Consider the following 16,518-nt stretch of genomic DNA (forward strand, 5'->3'; position numbering starts at 1 on the left):
ACTTCTGGTAACCTTCCACACCTTCCATCTCTCCTTTTCCGTTCTCCATTCTGGTTACCCTTCTCTTCTCCTCACCTACCATCACCTCTCTCTAGTTCCTCCCCTCTTTCCCTCTCTCCCATGGTCCACTATCCTCGCCAATCAGATTCCTTCTTCTTCACCCCTTTACCTCTTCCACCTATCACCTCCTAGCTTCTTACTTCATCCCCCCATCCCCCACACACCCACCTTCCCCCTCACCTGGTCTCACTTATCACCTTCTGTCTTGTACGCCTTCCCCTCCCCCCACCTTCATATTCGAGCTTCTGTCCCCTTCCTTTCCCATCCTGATGAAGGGCCTTGCCCCAAAAATCAACTGTTTTTCCTCTCCATAGATGTTGCCTGAATTGCTGAGTTCCTCCAGCACTTTGTGTGTGTTGCTCTGGGTTTCCAGTATGTCTCCAAGTCAGAACTAATTTGGCAATCATAAGACTATAAGACATAGGAGCCGAATTAGCCCATCTAGCCTGCTCCACCATTCCATCATGGCCAATTTATTATCCCTCCCAACCCCATTCTCCTGTCTTCTCCCCATAACCTTTGACATGATTGCTAATTAAGGAACTATCAACTGCCGCTTTAAATATACCCAATGATTTGGTCTCCACAGCCGTCTGTGGCAATGAATTCCACAGACTAAAGAAATTTCTCTTCACCTCTGTTCTAAAGGGACGTACTTCTATTCTGAGTCTGGTCCTGTGGCCCCCCCCCCCCCCACCACTACAGGAAACATCCTCTCACATCCATTCTGTCTAGGCCTTTCAATACCTGGTAAGTTTCAATGAGATTCTCTCTTCCCACCTCCCCCTACCATAATTCTTCTAAACTCCAACGAGTACAGGCCCAGAGCCATCAAATGTTCCTCATACAATAAACACAAAATAATCTGCAGATGCTGGGATCAAAGCAACACTCACAGTACGCTGGAGGAACTCGGCAGGTCGGGCAGCATCAGTGGAAACGATGAGTCAATGTTTCGGGCCGGAACCCTTCGTCAGGACTGTAGGGGGAAGTCCGGCCCAAAACGTCAACTCGTCGTTTCCACTGATGCTGCCCGGCCTGCTGAGCTCTTCCTCATACAGTAACCCAGTCATTCCCAGAATCATCCTTGTGAACCTCCCCTGGACAGTCCAACGCCAGCACATCCTTTCTTAGATAAGGGGCCCAAAACTGCCCACAATGCTTCAAGAGCGCAGATTAACTCGCTGCAAAGATTGATTAGCTTTGGAGATGGAAAACCTGGTTTGACAGCTCTCAGTCAAAGGCACACAGGATGTGCATTTGGCTAGAAGTAGCAAGTGACACAGAGCCTACTCAGCTCTGTGCCATTCAGATCCCTGAAATTAAGGAGATGTTCAACGCCCAATGAGTGGGTCCAGTGATTGCTCCCACTGCCTCTCTCCAGATGGCTGTTCAGTGGGACATTTACAGCAGCAGAGACAGACAACATCAGACAGCATGCCCAAAACTTCCACACACAATATTCCCTCGTTCCTTCACAGTATCCCCACATGGAGGCTGAGGCTAATAAAACAGCTAATAAATAATTTAGAAAGTGCAATCTGCAGCTGAATAGACAGTACCTGGAGGACTCTAAGAGATTTTAATTTTGCAGACGCAGAGTAAAGAACCAGCTTTGTAGAAAATCACCACTGAACCCTCTGCCCTGTGTCATCTGCCGCTGTCTTATCGTCTTAATTCAGCCTCGCTTCATTAAAAAGCTGGCTTGATGCAAATTCAAATCCCGCAACTAAGGCACCTCAGTTGATTCATTTCTGTATCAACGATCTGGATGACAATGTGGTAAACTGGATCAGCAAGTTTTCAGATGACAACAAGATTGGGGGTGTAGAGGACATCGAGGCAGACTATCAAAGCCTGCAGCAGGATCTGGACCTGTTGGAAAAATGGGTTGAAAAATGGGAGATGCAATTTAATGCAGACAGGTGTGAGGTGTTGCACTTTGGGAGGACAAACCAAGGTAGGTTTTACATAGTGAGTGGTAGGGCACTGAGGAGTGTGGTAGAAGAGAGAGATTGGGGAATACAGATCCATAAGTCCTTGAAAGTGGGATCACATGTTGATAGGTTTGCACAAAGAAATTTTGGCACATTGACCTTCATAAATCATAAGACCAGAAGACCATAAGGCATAAGAGCAGAATTAGACCATTTGGCCCATCAAGTCTGCTCTGCCATTCAATCATGGTTGATCTTGTTTTTCACCTCTCCTCAGCCCCACTCCCCGGCCTTCTCCCCGTAACCTTTGATGCCATGTCCAATCAAGAACCTATCAATCTCTGCCTTAAATAAACCCAACAACCTGGCCTCCACAGCTGCCTGTGGTAACAAATTCCACAAATTCACCACCCTCTAGCTAAAGAAATTTCTCTGAACCTCTGTTTCAAATGGACACTCCTCTATCTTATGGCTGTGCCCTCTTGTCCTAGACTCCCCCATCATGGGAAACATCCTTTCCACATCTACCATGTCTGGGCCTTTCAACATTTTGATAGGTTTCAATGAGATTCCCCCCTCATCCTTCTAAATTCCAGCGAGTACAGACCAGAGCTATCAAACATCAGGAGCCTGAGAGGGAAGTTTTTCACTCAGAGGGTGATGAGAATGGCAACGATCCATCAGCAGAAGTGATGGACGTGAATTCAATTTCAACATTTTAGAGAGGTTTTTGGATAGGTACATGAATGGGAGGGGAATGACAATATTGAGATAAGCAACTTCACTCTGTCTGCCACAAAAGGCAGGACCTCCCAGTGGCCACTCATTTCAATTCCACTTCCCAATCCCATTCCCATTTTGCCATGCCTGTCCATGGCCTCCTCTACTGCCATGATGAGACCAGACTCACATTGGAAGGGCAAGAACTCATATTCTGAGTAGCCTCCAACCTGATGACACGATTAAATATTAAAAGTTAGCTTTATTTGTCACATCAAAACAGAGTAAAATGTGTTGTTGATGTCAAATCAAATCAGCGAGGATGTGCTGGGTAGCCGACAAATGTTACATCCTTTCCAGGGCCAACCATCGCCGACTGGGATTCATTTCCATCTGCTGTCTGTAAGGAATTTGTTCTCCCAATGACCGCGTGGGTTTCCTCCGGATGCTCCGGTTTCCTCCCACAGTCCATAAGACGTACAGGTCAGTAAATTGCAGGCACGCTATGTTGGAGTCAGAAGCCTGGCGAAGCTTGCGGGTTGCCACCCCCAGCACGTATTCAGGCAGTGTTGCTCATTGACGCAAATGACACTTCACTGTATGTTCTGATGTAAATGTGACCCATAAAGCTAATCTTTAAAATTTGGGCCCCAGGTAGTCCTTCCCAATGAGGCAGCACTTCACCTGTGGATCTGTTGGGGTCACCTCTTCTATCCGGTGCTCCCACAGCAGCCTCCTCTACGTTGGCGAGACCCAACTTAAGTTGAGGGGCTGCTTTGATGAGGACCTCTGCTCCATCCACCAAAAGTGGAATTTCCAGTCATCAACCATTTTAATTCTTATCCCCCACTCCTGTTCCAATATGTCGGTCCACAGCCTCTTTTGCCACGATGAGGGCACTCTCAGGGTGAAGGAGCAACACCTCATATTCTGTCTAGGTAGCTTCCAACCTGCTGGCATGAACATCAATTTCTCCTTCTGGTAATTTTTTCCCCTCTCTCTTCCCTCTTCTATTCCCCACTCTGACCTTTTACCTCTTCTCCTCACCTCCGTATCACCACCCCCGGATCCCCTCTTCCTTCACTTTCTCCCATGGTTCGCTCTCCTCTCCGATCAGACTCCTTCTTCTCGACCCACCTGGCTTCACCTGTCACTTTCTAGCTTGTCCTCCTCCCCCACCTTCTTGTTCTGGTATCTTCCCTGTGCCTTTCCAGTCCTGAAGAAGAGTCTCGGCCCAAAACCTTGACCGTTTGTTCATTTCCATTGTTTCCACCTGACCTGCAGAGTTCCTCTGGCATTTTGTGTGAGATGTTCCAATTTCAAAAGCTAGGATTAATGAGTTGTGGACGTGCTTTCTTGGCACCAGAAGCCTGGCGACATTTCCAGACTGTCCCGCCGCACATCCTCGGATGCAAAAGACACATTTCACTGTACGTCTCTATGTACGAGTGACAAATAAAGCTAATCATCTTCTCAGCGCTTAATGTACTTACAAAGTGCTGCTCGAGTGGAAGTATTTGTTAAAAAACACACACACACACACACACACACTGACAAATACAGATTTCCTTGCCTTAAACGCACCGAGATGGCTCTTGGTCAGCTCAGAGAACACAGTTAGGAACCGAACCTGAAACTCGTGCGAGCGAACCAGCTGCGAGCTGGCAGCCACAACTTTAATTGCAATCGCTGTTCGGGTTCGGAAGGTTCTCAAAGTGTCACCAGCTGTCGATATTTGCTGATGGCTTGTCTTCAGATTGACGTCAAAATGGGAATGAGAGACCAATTCCCTGATCGCCAGCTCATTAATGAATGGGAAAATGAGCGTACAATCCATGGCCCAGGGAAGGACACCGGAAAGTGATGGATTTGGATAGAGTCCGCAACTGGGCAAATACACTGACCTGCGTTTCTTAACAGCTGCAGTGACCAAAGTCTTTAAATAGCAACATTCAATCATTCTCTAAGCTCGCACCTGCAAAACTAAGACATAAAATACTACAACCCTTCAGCCTACCTACAGTACCGTGCAAGGTCTTAGGCACAAATATAGCTAGGGTGTCTGAGACTTTTGCACAGCACTGTAGCAATTTTACGTATTGACTGTACTGCTCCCACAAAACACAAAGAAATTTCATGACATATGTGAGTGATGATAAACTTGATTCTGGTAATGGGTCTCTACTGAGGACTGAGAGTGGGAAGGGGCCAAGAAACCTCGGTGGAAAAAATTTGATTACATTTACCCTATCTTTTCCCCTCAGAATTCTGTATACCTTAATCAAACTCCTCTTAATCTCCTAGGCTCCAGGCAATAAAGTGCTAACCTATTCAGAAATGCAGCTTGCTGAGAAAAATGAGGGGGGTGTTTATAAATGTGAAATGAGGAGACATAGAGTCACAGAGCACAGAAACAGTTCCTTCGGCCCGTCTAATCTGTGCCAAACTATTAATCTGCCTAGTCCCATTGACCTGCACCCAGATCATAGACCTCCAAACTCTTCCCATGCATGTACCTGTCCAAATTTCTCTTAAATGTTAAAATTAAACCCACATCCACCACTTCCACTGGCAGCTCATTCCACACCCTCACCACCTCCTGAATGAAAATGTTCCCCCTCAGTTTCCCCTTAAACTTTTCACCTTTCAACCCATTAACCCATGACCTATAGTTTGACCTATAGAGTTGGCCCGTGGCCAAGTGGTTAAGGCGTTCGTCTAGTGATCTGAAGGTCGCTAGTTCAAGCCTTGGCTGAGGCAGCGTGTTGTGTCCTTAAGCAAGACACTTAATCACACATTGCTCTGCGATGACACCGGTGCCAAGCTGTTTGGGTCCTAATGCCCTTCCCTTGGACAACATCGGTGTCGTGGACAGGGGAGACTTGCAGCATGGGCAACTGCCAGTCTTCCATACAACCTTGCCCAGGCCTGAGCCCTGGAAAACCTTGCAAGGCGCAAATCCATGGTCTCATGAGACTAACAGATGCCTATAAAAAAAATAGTTTGAGTCTCACCCCATCCTCAGTAGAAAAAGTCTGCTTGCCTTGATCTATCTATACCCTTCATAATCCTGTGTACCTCTATCAAATCTCCCCTCATTCTCCTACGCTCTAGGGAATAAAGTTCTAATCTATTCAGCCTTTCCCTAAAACTTAAGTCCCCAAGTCCTGGAAACATCCTTGTAAATTTTCTCTGCACTCTTTCAATTTTAGTTGCATCTTTCCTGTAGGTAGGTGACCAAAACTACACACAGTACTCCAAATTAGGCCTCGCCAACATTTTATTCGACTTAACATTCCAACTCCTGTACTCAATGCTTTGATTTATGAAGGCCAATATGCCAAGATCTTTCTTAACAACCCTAAAGTACCTTCAATGCCACTTTCAGGGAATTAAGGACTTGTACTCCTGGATCCTTCTGTTCTACTGCACTCTGCAATGCCCTTCTGCTCATGGTGTAAGACATACCCTGCTGGTCCTCCCAAAGTTCAACACCTTGCATCTGTATGCATTAAATTCCATCTGCCATTTTCAGCCCATTTTTCCAGCTGGTCCAGATCCCAATCACAAAATAACCTGCAGATGCTGGGGTCAAAGCAACACTCACAACACGCTGGAGGAACTCAGCAGGTCGGGCAGCATCTGTGGAAAAGATCGGTCGACGTTTCCGGCCGGAACCCTTCATCAGGACTGTAGGGGGAAGGGGCAGAGGCCCTGTAAAGAAGGTACTGTAAAGAAGTACTTTACTATAAAGAAGATATGTCCATACATGGCCTCCTCTACCGCCATGATGAGGCTAAACTCAGGTTGGAGGAGCAACACCTCATATACTGTCTAGGTAGTCTCCAGCCCCTTGGTATGAACGAGTTTATAGCTTTGAGAGTCTTCCTCACTGTCCACTACACCCCCAATCCTGCAATCATCTGCAAATTCGCTGATCCAGTTAACCACATTATCATCCAGATCGCTGATATAGATGACAAACAACAATGGCTCCTGCATCAATTCCTGTGGCACTCCATTAGTCACAGACGTCGAGTCAGAGAGGGAACCACCTGCTACAGGTCTGGCTTCCCCCACAAAGCCAATGTCCAATCCGATCTATTACCTTATTCTGAACGCTGAGTGACTGAACTTTCATGTCGTATAAAACAGTGTTAATAAACCTGATTCTGATACCTACACACTGGGAAAAATTTACACCTACCAGTTAAAGTAGCAGTATGAACGGCTTTGGGAAAGGACCATAAGACATTTGGCCCATCAAGTCTGCTCCAACATTGTGGCCGATTCATTTTCTCTCTCCAGGTGCCTATCTAAGAGTCTTTTAAATGTCTCTAATGTATCTGCCTCTACCATCACCTCTAACAGAGTGTTCCACACACCCACCACTCTGTGTAAAAAACCTACCTCTGACATCACCCCCTATACTTTCCTCCAATCACCTTCAAATTATCAACTACATTAGCCATTTCTGCCCTGTGTAAAAGTCTAATAAATGCCTTTAATTTTGTATATTTCTATCTAGTCACCTCTCTTCATCCATCACTCCAGAGAGAAAAACTCTATCTCACTCAACTTTTCCTCATAAGACATGCTTGCTAATCCAGGCAACATCCTGGTAAATTTCCTCTGTGCCCTCTCTAAAGCTTCCACATCCTAGTTCAGGAGCAAGAACCAACCCACTAGGCAGCTCCAGGTGCAGAGAGTTTGATTGGAGAGCACAGGAAAGATTTACAAGGATGTTGCTGGAACTCGAGGGCCAGGAAGGGTTTGGTCAGGGTAGGCCTTTATCCTTGGAACGCCTGAGAATGAGGGGCGACCTTAAAGAACTGTTTAAAATCATGAGAGGCATAGATAAAGTCACAGAGTCATAGATAAGTACAGCACAGAAACAAGCCCTTCAGCCCATCTAGCACATGACAAACCATTTAAACTGCCCTCCATACCCAAAGTACCTATCCAAACTTCTCTTATACGTTGAAATTGAGCTCACATGCACCACTTGTGCTGGCAGCTAGTTCCACACTCTCATGACCCTCTGAGATAACGATGGACAATAAACCTGTTTGCCAGGGTAAGGCAGTTTGGAACTAGAGGGCATAGGCGTAGGATCAGAAGGCAAAGATTTAAAGGAGGGAGGAGAAGATGGCAGTGCGACGCAGCGCGCACGGCCGCTCTGAATTGATATCTTATTAGTTAAATAGGGGCCATGCACAATCCTAATTTGATGGAGACAGATGTGAAGAAGCACGGAGGAACATCTGGAGTAACTTGTGAAATGCCCGCTTTGCTGCCGCTGCTACTGTGCGATCGAGAATCTCCGGAGGGGAAGGCCCAAAATCCTCGGCTTTGCCTATTGCCTGTTGCTGGGGCCGGCGTCGAAGCGCTCGGCAGAGATGGTGCTCGGTGTCAGAGGGCTGGTGGGAGGCTCGAAGTTTTCGGACGGACTCAGAGTCGGACTGTGGTCGGGTGCTTCCAGGATGCTGCATCGGCAAGTTTGCGGCGCTGGAAGCTCATGGCAGGGAGAGTTTCTCCCTTCAACCGTCTGCGTGAGATGATGGGACTTTCGAGAGACTTCGAGACTTTTTTTTTACGTCCATGGTCTGTTCTTCATCAAATTATGGTATTGCTTTGCACTGTTGTAACTATATGTCATAATTATGTGTTTTTTGTCAGTTTTTTTAGTCTTGGTTTGTCTTGTGTTTCTGTAATATCATTCTGGAGGAACAAATTGTATCATTTCTTAATGCATGCATTACTAAATGACAATAAAAAAGGACTGCGTGTCCTCATAATCTAATCTAATCTAAAATGGACCTGAGAGGCAACTTCTACCACAGAGTATATGTACTTATTGAGATACAGTGCAGAACATGCCTGTCCAGCTCTTTGAGCCCATGTTGCCCAGCAACCCGCCAATTTAACCCTAGCCTAATCGCAGGAGAATTTACAATGACTACAGGTGCCAAAGGAAGAAGATCAAGCAAGAGTCGGCTGTCGGGGACTCGGAGAACTGACCAGTGCTGCTGCCCAGAGCTGAATGGGAGGGGAGCAGAGGGCTATGGTCCGGATGCAGGTAGACAGAATAACAATTTGGCACAGACTAGATGGGCAGAAGGGTCTACAGTGCTCTCTAACTCTGTTTATTATATTTATTTATTTTTGATCTGTAGCACATAACAGGCCCTTCTGGCCAAACGAACCGCATTGCCCAGCAATGCCCCGATTTAACCCTAGCCTAATCACGACAATTTACAGTGACCAACTAACCTACTAACGGGCATGTCTCTGGAGCGCGGGATGCACCCGGAGAAAACCCATGCGTTCGGTGGGGAGAACGTACGGGCTCCTTACAGGTGATGCTGGAATTGATCTCCGAACTCCAACACCCCGAGCTGTGATAGTGTCGTGCTAACCGCTACTCTACCGCGGCACCCCGCGGTGTATGTGGAACAAGCTGCCAGAGAATGTGGCTAAGGCAGGTACGATAGAACCTGGCTTCTTCCCCTTTCCTTTCCAGTCCTGAATAAGGTTCTCAGCCCAAAACACCAACTGTTTATTCCTTTCCATAGACGCTGCCTGACCTATTGAGCTCCTCCAGCACTTTCCCTGTATTACACTGGATTTCCAGCATCTGCAGAATCTCTTCTGTTTATGAGGTACAGCAGTATAACTTAAGAAGCATTTGGATAGGTGGGGCTCAGAGAGACGTGGGCCAAACGCAGGGAACTGGGATTAGCTGAGTGGGCATTATGGTTGGGCCAAAAGGCCTGTATCTGTGCTGTATTGCCCCAAGACTCTAAACTTAACAGGTCGAGTAGATCTGTGTGTGGGAGGACAAGGAATTGTTGGTATTTCAAGGCAAAACTCTGCATCAGGATCATAAAGTGCATTCTCAATACGAGAGATCCTGCTGATGCCGGAAATCCAGAGTAACACAGACAGAATGCAAAATGCTGGAGGAACTCAATAGGTCAGGCAGCATCTATGGAGGGGAATAAAGAGTCAACGTTTCAAGCTGAGGCTAGTCATCAAGACTGGAAAGGAAGGGGGAAGGAGCCAGAATAAGGGGATGGGGGTGGAGAGGGGACAGAGTACAAGCTGACAGGTGATGGGTGAGACCAGCTGAGGGGGAGAGGGGGAATGAAGTAAGAAGCTGGGAGGTGATAGGTGGAAAAGGTAAAGGGCTGAAGAAGAAGGAATCTGATAGGAGAGAAGAGTGGACCGCGGGAGAAAGGGAATGGAGGAGGGGAACCAGGGAGAGGTGATAGGCAGGTGAGAAGAAGAGAAGAGGTAAGAGGGAAACCAGAATGGAGAATGGGGATTAAAGAGAGAAGGGGAGGGGAGAAATTACTAGAAGCTAGAAAAATTGATGTTTCTGGATCAGATTGGAGGCAACCTAGGCAGAATATGAGTTGTTGCTCCTCCAAGCTGAGAGTGGGCTCATTGTGACACAAGAAAAGGCCATGAACCAACATGTTGGAATGGGAATGGGAAGTGGAATTAAAGTGGTTGGCTAAAGGAAATTTACTTCTTCAGTAAAAAACTATGTGCCAGGAATACAACTGACATTAACCCAGGTGAAACTTTTCAAAATCTCAAAGTTCAAAATAAATTTATTATCAAAGTACAGATATGTCACCTTCTACAACTAGGGCGTTCACAGTAAATACAAAGACACACAATAGAATCAATGAAAGACTGCACATAAGACAACAAACAACAAACGGTGCAAATATAAAATAAATAATAATCATAAATAAATAAGCAATAAATATCGAGAATGTAAGATGAGGGGTCCTTGAAAGTGAGTCCATAGGTTGTGGAAACAGTTTCAGTATTGGGGTGAGTGAAGTTGTGAAGTTATCCCCTCTGGTTCAAGAGCCTGATGGTTGAGAGGTACAAACAGCAGACAAAAAAGCAGTTAGATCTATCCTTCAGTATTTAACTCCCATTGAAGCTCATTTCTACTCATCTTTCATCAAGTGAATTTTTTCAAATCATTAACGTGAGAGGCAATGGTGTCAGGAAAACTTTCCTTATTAGTGTGAGCATCAGGCGCTCCTGGGAAGATGAGATCGTGGGAGGTGGAAAGGTACTCCCTCTGCTGGCAGGAAGCTGCTATTACTGCAGTGTGATTTTTATAGTTCCCTTCCCTGAATTTCAGCTGTGGTCTGCCCAGCGGCGGTGTTAAAACTGGAGACGTGTTCACATTTTGGCTTAATTTATTCATTCAGGAAATGCAGACATTAATTGGGAGTCCTCGTGCTGGTTGAGACGGTGGTAAGGAAGCCAAATGCAACGTTAGCATTAATTTCAACAGGATTAGAATACAAAAGCAAGGATGTAAAGCTGAGGCTTTATAAGGCATTGATCAGACCACACCTAGAGTATTGTGAGAAATTTGGGAAAAGATGTGCTGGCATTGGAAACGGACCAGAGGAGTTGCACTAGAATGATCCCAGGAATGAAAGAGTCAACGTGTGAGGTGTGTTTGATGACTCTGGGCCTGTACGCACTAAAGTTTAGAAGAATGAGGGGGGATTTCATTGAAACCTATCAAATATTGAAAGGCTGAGATAGAGTGGATGTGGAGAGTATGTTTCCTATAGTGGGGGGGGGGGTCTAGGACCACAGGGCACAGCCTCATATTAGCACGACATCCCTTTAGAACAGAGATGAGGAGGAATTTCTTTACCCTGGGGATGGTGAATCGTTGAGACAGATGGCCAAGGAGGACAATTTATTGGGTATATTGAAGTGGAGGTTAATAGGTTTTTGATTAGCAGTACGTCAAAGGTTACAGGGAGAAGGCAGGAGAATGGGGTTGAGAGAGATAATAAGTCAGCCATGATGGAATGGTGGAGCAGATTTGATGAGCCAAAAGTCTTATGGTCTCAATAACAAAGACCCCTTCAAGTTCCTCGGAGTTAAAATCAGCAATATACTGTCCTGGTCCAACCATTTTGATGTCACTGCCAAGGCAGATCAGCGACACCTCAATGTCCTCAGGTGACTAAAGAAATTTAGCACGTCCCCACTGACCCTCACCAATTTTTACTGATGCACCATAAAAAGCATCCTATCAGATGTATCACAGCCTGGTACGGCAACTGCAGTGTTTAGGTTTGGTCTTTCTATGGCATTTCTTTCATTTTCCTGAAAAAGCTTACAGGAAAAGTAATCTCAGGGTAGTTTATGGTAACATATAGATATTTTGATAATAACTTTGCTCTGTCCATGACAGCAAGAAACTAGAAGGTTGCGGCCACATCTCTGCACATCACAGGGAACCTGCCTCACCTCTGTCAACACTTCTCGCTGCCCCAGTAAAGGCAACTGTAGAAACCGCTTCTGTAGAAAAATTTGGCAAGAACAATCATGATCATGGAAAGACTGATCGCCTGCATCATATGACATCAATGAATGAGTACAGTACGACCTCACAGTCTATCTCGTTATGATCTTGTACCTTATTGTCTACCTGCACTGCATGTTCTTTGTAGCTGTGACACTCCATTCTGCATTCTGTTATTGTTTAACCTGTTTCACCTCAATGCACTGTTCAATGAACAGTATGCAGGACAAGCTTTTCACTATATCTTGATACATTTTGGTTTTTTTATTTATTGAGATACAGCGTGGAATAATCCCTTCCGGCTCTTTGAGCCACACCACCCAGCAAGCCAATTTAACCCTAGCCCAATCACAGGACAGCTTACAATGACCGATTTGCCTACCAACTGTTATGTCTTTGGACTGTGGAAGGAAACCAGTGCACCCAGAAGAAACCAACACTCACAACACGCTGGAGGAACTCAGCATCTGTGGAAATGATCGGTCGACGTTTCGGGCCGGAACCCTTCGTCAGGACTGGAGGGGGAAGGGGCAGAGGCCCTATAGAGAAGGTGGGGGGAGGGTGGGAAGGAGAAGGCTGGTAGGTTCCAGGTCTTCTTCCCACCCTCCCCCCATCTTCTCTATAGGGCCTCTGCCCCTTCCCCCTCCAGTCCTGACGAAGGGTTCCGGCCCAAAACGTCGACCGATCGTTTCCACGGATGCTGCCCGGCCTGCTGAGTTCCTCCATCGTGTTGTGACCGTTGCTTTGACCCCAGCATCTGCAGAGTATTTTGCGCAGAAGAAACCAACGCAGTCACAGACAGAACATACAAACTCCTTACAGGCAGTGGTGGGAATTGAACCCAGGTCTCTCGAACTGTAAAGCGCTGTGCTAACCACTACGGTACCGCACTGCCCCAAGTGACAATAATAAACCAATTCCAACATTGTCCATCACTAATTGCCCTTTGACCTGAGTGGGCAGATAAGAGACAACCAGATTAGTGTGCCTGGAGTTAAATAAGGACCAATAAGAATGGCAGGTTCCCTTCCTTTAAGGCGACATGGATAAGAAAGGTCTGGAAGGACACGAGCCAAACCCAACTGGGACTAGATAGCTTGGCTGGCATGGGCAAGTTGGGCCGAAGGTCCTGTTACAGTGCTGTGACTTTCTTAACACTTAACCTATGAGGAGCATTTAACACCCTACACTCGGTGGGGGTCAGAAGGATGAGGTAGTTCTAGGCAGAAGACAGAATAAGACGGTGGGAGAGAGGGAGGAGTACAAGCTGGCAGGTGATAGCTGAAGCCAGGTGAGGGGAGAAGGTGGGTGGGTGGAGGAGGGAGGATAAAGTTAGAAGCTGGGAGGTGATAGGTGGAAAAGGTAAAGGGCTGAAGAAGAATGAACCTGATAGGAGAGGAGAGAAGACCGTAGGAGAAATGGGAGAAGGAGGGACACTAGAGGGAGGTGATGGACACATGAGGAGAAGAGAAGGGGTAAAAGGGGAGTCAGATTGGGGAGTGGAAAATAAGGGACGGAGGGAGAAATTACAGAAGCTGGAGGAATTTGTGTTTATGTCATCAAGTTGGAATCGACCCAGATGGAATATGAAGTGTTGCTCCTCCAACCTGAGAGTGGCCTCATTGTGGCAAAAGAGGAGGCTGTGGAACAGGAAGTAAAATTGAAGTGAATGGCCACAGGTAAATACTGCCATTTGTGGCAGGCAGAGGGAAGATGCATAACAAAGCCAAGCCCATAGCTGCGTCAGGTCTTAACGAGGCTAGAGCAGGAGCACTAGACAACACCAACAGACCTGCAGGTGAAGTGTCACCTCAGCCGGAATGACTGTTTGGGGCCCAGAATGGTGGTGAATGACCCTGAAGAAAGGTCTCGGCCTGAAACGTCGACTGATCATTTCCCTCCATAGCTGCTGCCTGGCTGGCTGAGTTCCTCCTGCATTTTGTGCGTGTTCCTAAGATGGTGATCCAATGCACATTCTGCACTTGGAGGTAAAGGTGATGGCTTTGGGAAGTTTTATTGGTGTAACACGCACACAAAATGCTGGAGGAACTCAGCAGGGCAGGCAGCATCTACGGAGAGGAACAGACAGTTGACGCTGCTGAGTCCTGGTGAAATGGTGCAGGTTCCCAGTGAGAAGTTGGAGTGGGTGAGATCAGTTTGGAAGGTGTGACCTACCCATGACCCATCGCACCGTTGGCGGGCTTGACGATGAACGTCTTCTGCCTGCGCTTTTTCCGTAGCTCCTGGATGCAGTTCTGGAACTGAGTGTACTCCGCAGGGAAGATCCACGTCCTAGGAGTGAAGCAGTATTCCTGAGACTGGCTCTTAATCATTCTGAAAGGGAAAGGAAGAACCATCACTGAACACCCTCCATGGGGATTGACTTCTCCCCTCTTCAGCCATTGGCTGTTCCCTTGGATCTTACGGGAGGCTAGTGCAGGAATTGCAGGGGCCCAGGCAGAGAAATTTCAGATGTCCTTAGCCACGAGTGAGGTGGTTGTAACTGAGAAGAGGGCATGATATGGAGCCTCAATAGACAGGATTGGAAAAAGCTGCAGAGGGTTGTAAACTCAGCCAGCTCCATCATTGGCACTGGCCTCCCCATCATCAAAGACTTCTTCAAAAACCAGCATCCATCATTAAGGGTCCCCACCTCCCAGGACTTGCCCACTTCTCACTGATACGTCACGGCGGCTGAAACGACAGGCTCAATGTTTCAGCTCCTTCCCCTCTGCCATCAGATTTCTGAATGGACAATGAACCCACGAACACTATCTCACTATATTTGTTGCAGTCCTTATTGATTTCTTAGAGTCATTGAGTCACAGAGAAGTACAGCACAGACACAGGCCCTTCAGCCCATCTAGTCCATGCCAAAAACATCTAAACTGCCTACTCCCATCAAGCTGCACTGAGACCACAGCCCACCATACCCCTTCTATCCATGCACCTATTCAAATTTCTCTTAAATGTTGAAACTGAGCCCACATGCACCACCTGTACTGGCAGCTCATTCCACACACTCGTGACAATGGAGCAAAAGTTAGTGGGAAGTTGGATGATTGGGAAGTTTTCAAAATCCAACAAAAGGCAACTAAAAAAGTCAGAAGAGGGAAAAGATGAAATATGAGGGCAAACCAGCTGATAATATAAAGCAGAATATCAGAAGTTTTTTCAGTTATATAAAGAGCAAAAGGAAGATGAGAGTTGATATTGGACCACTGGAAAATGATGCTGGTGAGGTAGTAATGGGAGACAAAGAAAAGGCAGATGAACCCAATTGGTACCTTGCATCTGTCTTCACTGTGGAAGACACCAGCAGTGTGCCACTGGTCTATGAGTGTCAGGGAGCAGGAGTGAGTGCTATTGCTATTACAAAGAAAAAGTGCTAGGCAAACTCAAAGGTCATAAGGTGGATAAGTCACTTGGACCAGATGAACTACATCCCAGAGCCCTGAGAGAGGTTGCTGAAGAGATAATGGATGCATTGGTCATGATCTTTCAAGAATCACTTGATTCTGGCATGGTCCCTCCAGGGAAATGGAAGATTGCAAATGTCACTCCACTCTTTAAGAAGGGAGAAACACAAAAGAAAGGCAATTATAGGCCAGTTAGCCTAATCTCAGTGGTTGGGAAAGCCTATTATTAAGGATGAGGTTTCCAGGTACATGGAGACTAATGATAAAATAAGTCAAAGTCAGCATGGTTTCTGCAAAGGAAACCTTGCCTGACAAATCTGTTAGAGTTCTTCGAGGAAGTACCAAGCAGGATGGACAAAGGAGAGGCAGTGGATGTCATTTACTTGGATTTTCAGAAGGCATTTGATAAGGTGAAACACATGAGGCTGCTAAACAAGATAAAATCCTGTGGCGTTACAGGAAAAATACTGGCATGGATAGAGAAATGGCTGACAGGCAGGAGGTAGCGAGTGGGAATAAAGGGGGCCTTTTCTGGTTGGCTACCAGTGACTAGTGGTGTTCCTCAGGGGTCAGTATTGGGACTGCTACTTTTCACATTATTTTTTGATGATATAGATAATGGGATTGATGGCTTTGTGGCAAATTTTGCAGATGATACCAAGGTAGGTGAAGGGGTAGGTAGTGCTGAGGAAGCAATGTAATTGCAGAAGGATGTGGACAAATTGGAAGAATGGACAAAAAGTGGCAGATGGAATATGGTGTTGGGAAATGTATGATAATACATTTTGGTAAAAGGAACGAAAGTGTGGACAATTATCTAAATGGGGAGAAAATTTAAACATCAGAGGTGCAAAAGGGACTTAGGAGTTCTTGTGAAAAACTCTCAGAAGGTTAATTTACAGGTTGACGCTGTGGTAAAGAAAGCAAATGCAATGTTGGCATTTATTTCAAGGGAAGTACAATGTAAAAACAAGGAGATAATGCTGAAATTTTATGAGACACTAGTCAGACTGCACTTGGA

At 46.3% G+C, this 16,518-nt stretch overlaps 1 protein-coding gene across 6 annotated transcripts in view; it reads right to left on the reverse strand.

The window, feature by feature from the left end:
• Positions 1-16,518, reverse strand: part of ttll7 (tubulin tyrosine ligase-like family, member 7) — a 237,876-nt gene that overhangs the window by 130,059 nt on the left and 91,299 nt on the right. For all 6 annotated transcript variants that reach the window (XR_010019956.1, XM_063064775.1, XM_063064772.1 and 3 more), the window contains one exon: positions 14,254-14,412. Coding sequence is in view for 5 of the 6 variants with exons in the window: in XM_063064775.1 (XP_062920845.1) it covers positions 14,254-14,412 (159 nt within the window). In the remaining variant the exon portion in view is untranslated. The remainder of the gene's footprint in view (positions 1-14,253; positions 14,413-16,518) is intronic.

The sequence above is a fragment of the Mobula hypostoma genome, chromosome 12 (genome assembly GCF_963921235.1).
Source record: "Mobula hypostoma chromosome 12, sMobHyp1.1, whole genome shotgun sequence".
Lineage (NCBI taxonomy): Eukaryota > Metazoa > Chordata > Chondrichthyes > Myliobatiformes > Myliobatidae > Mobula > Mobula hypostoma.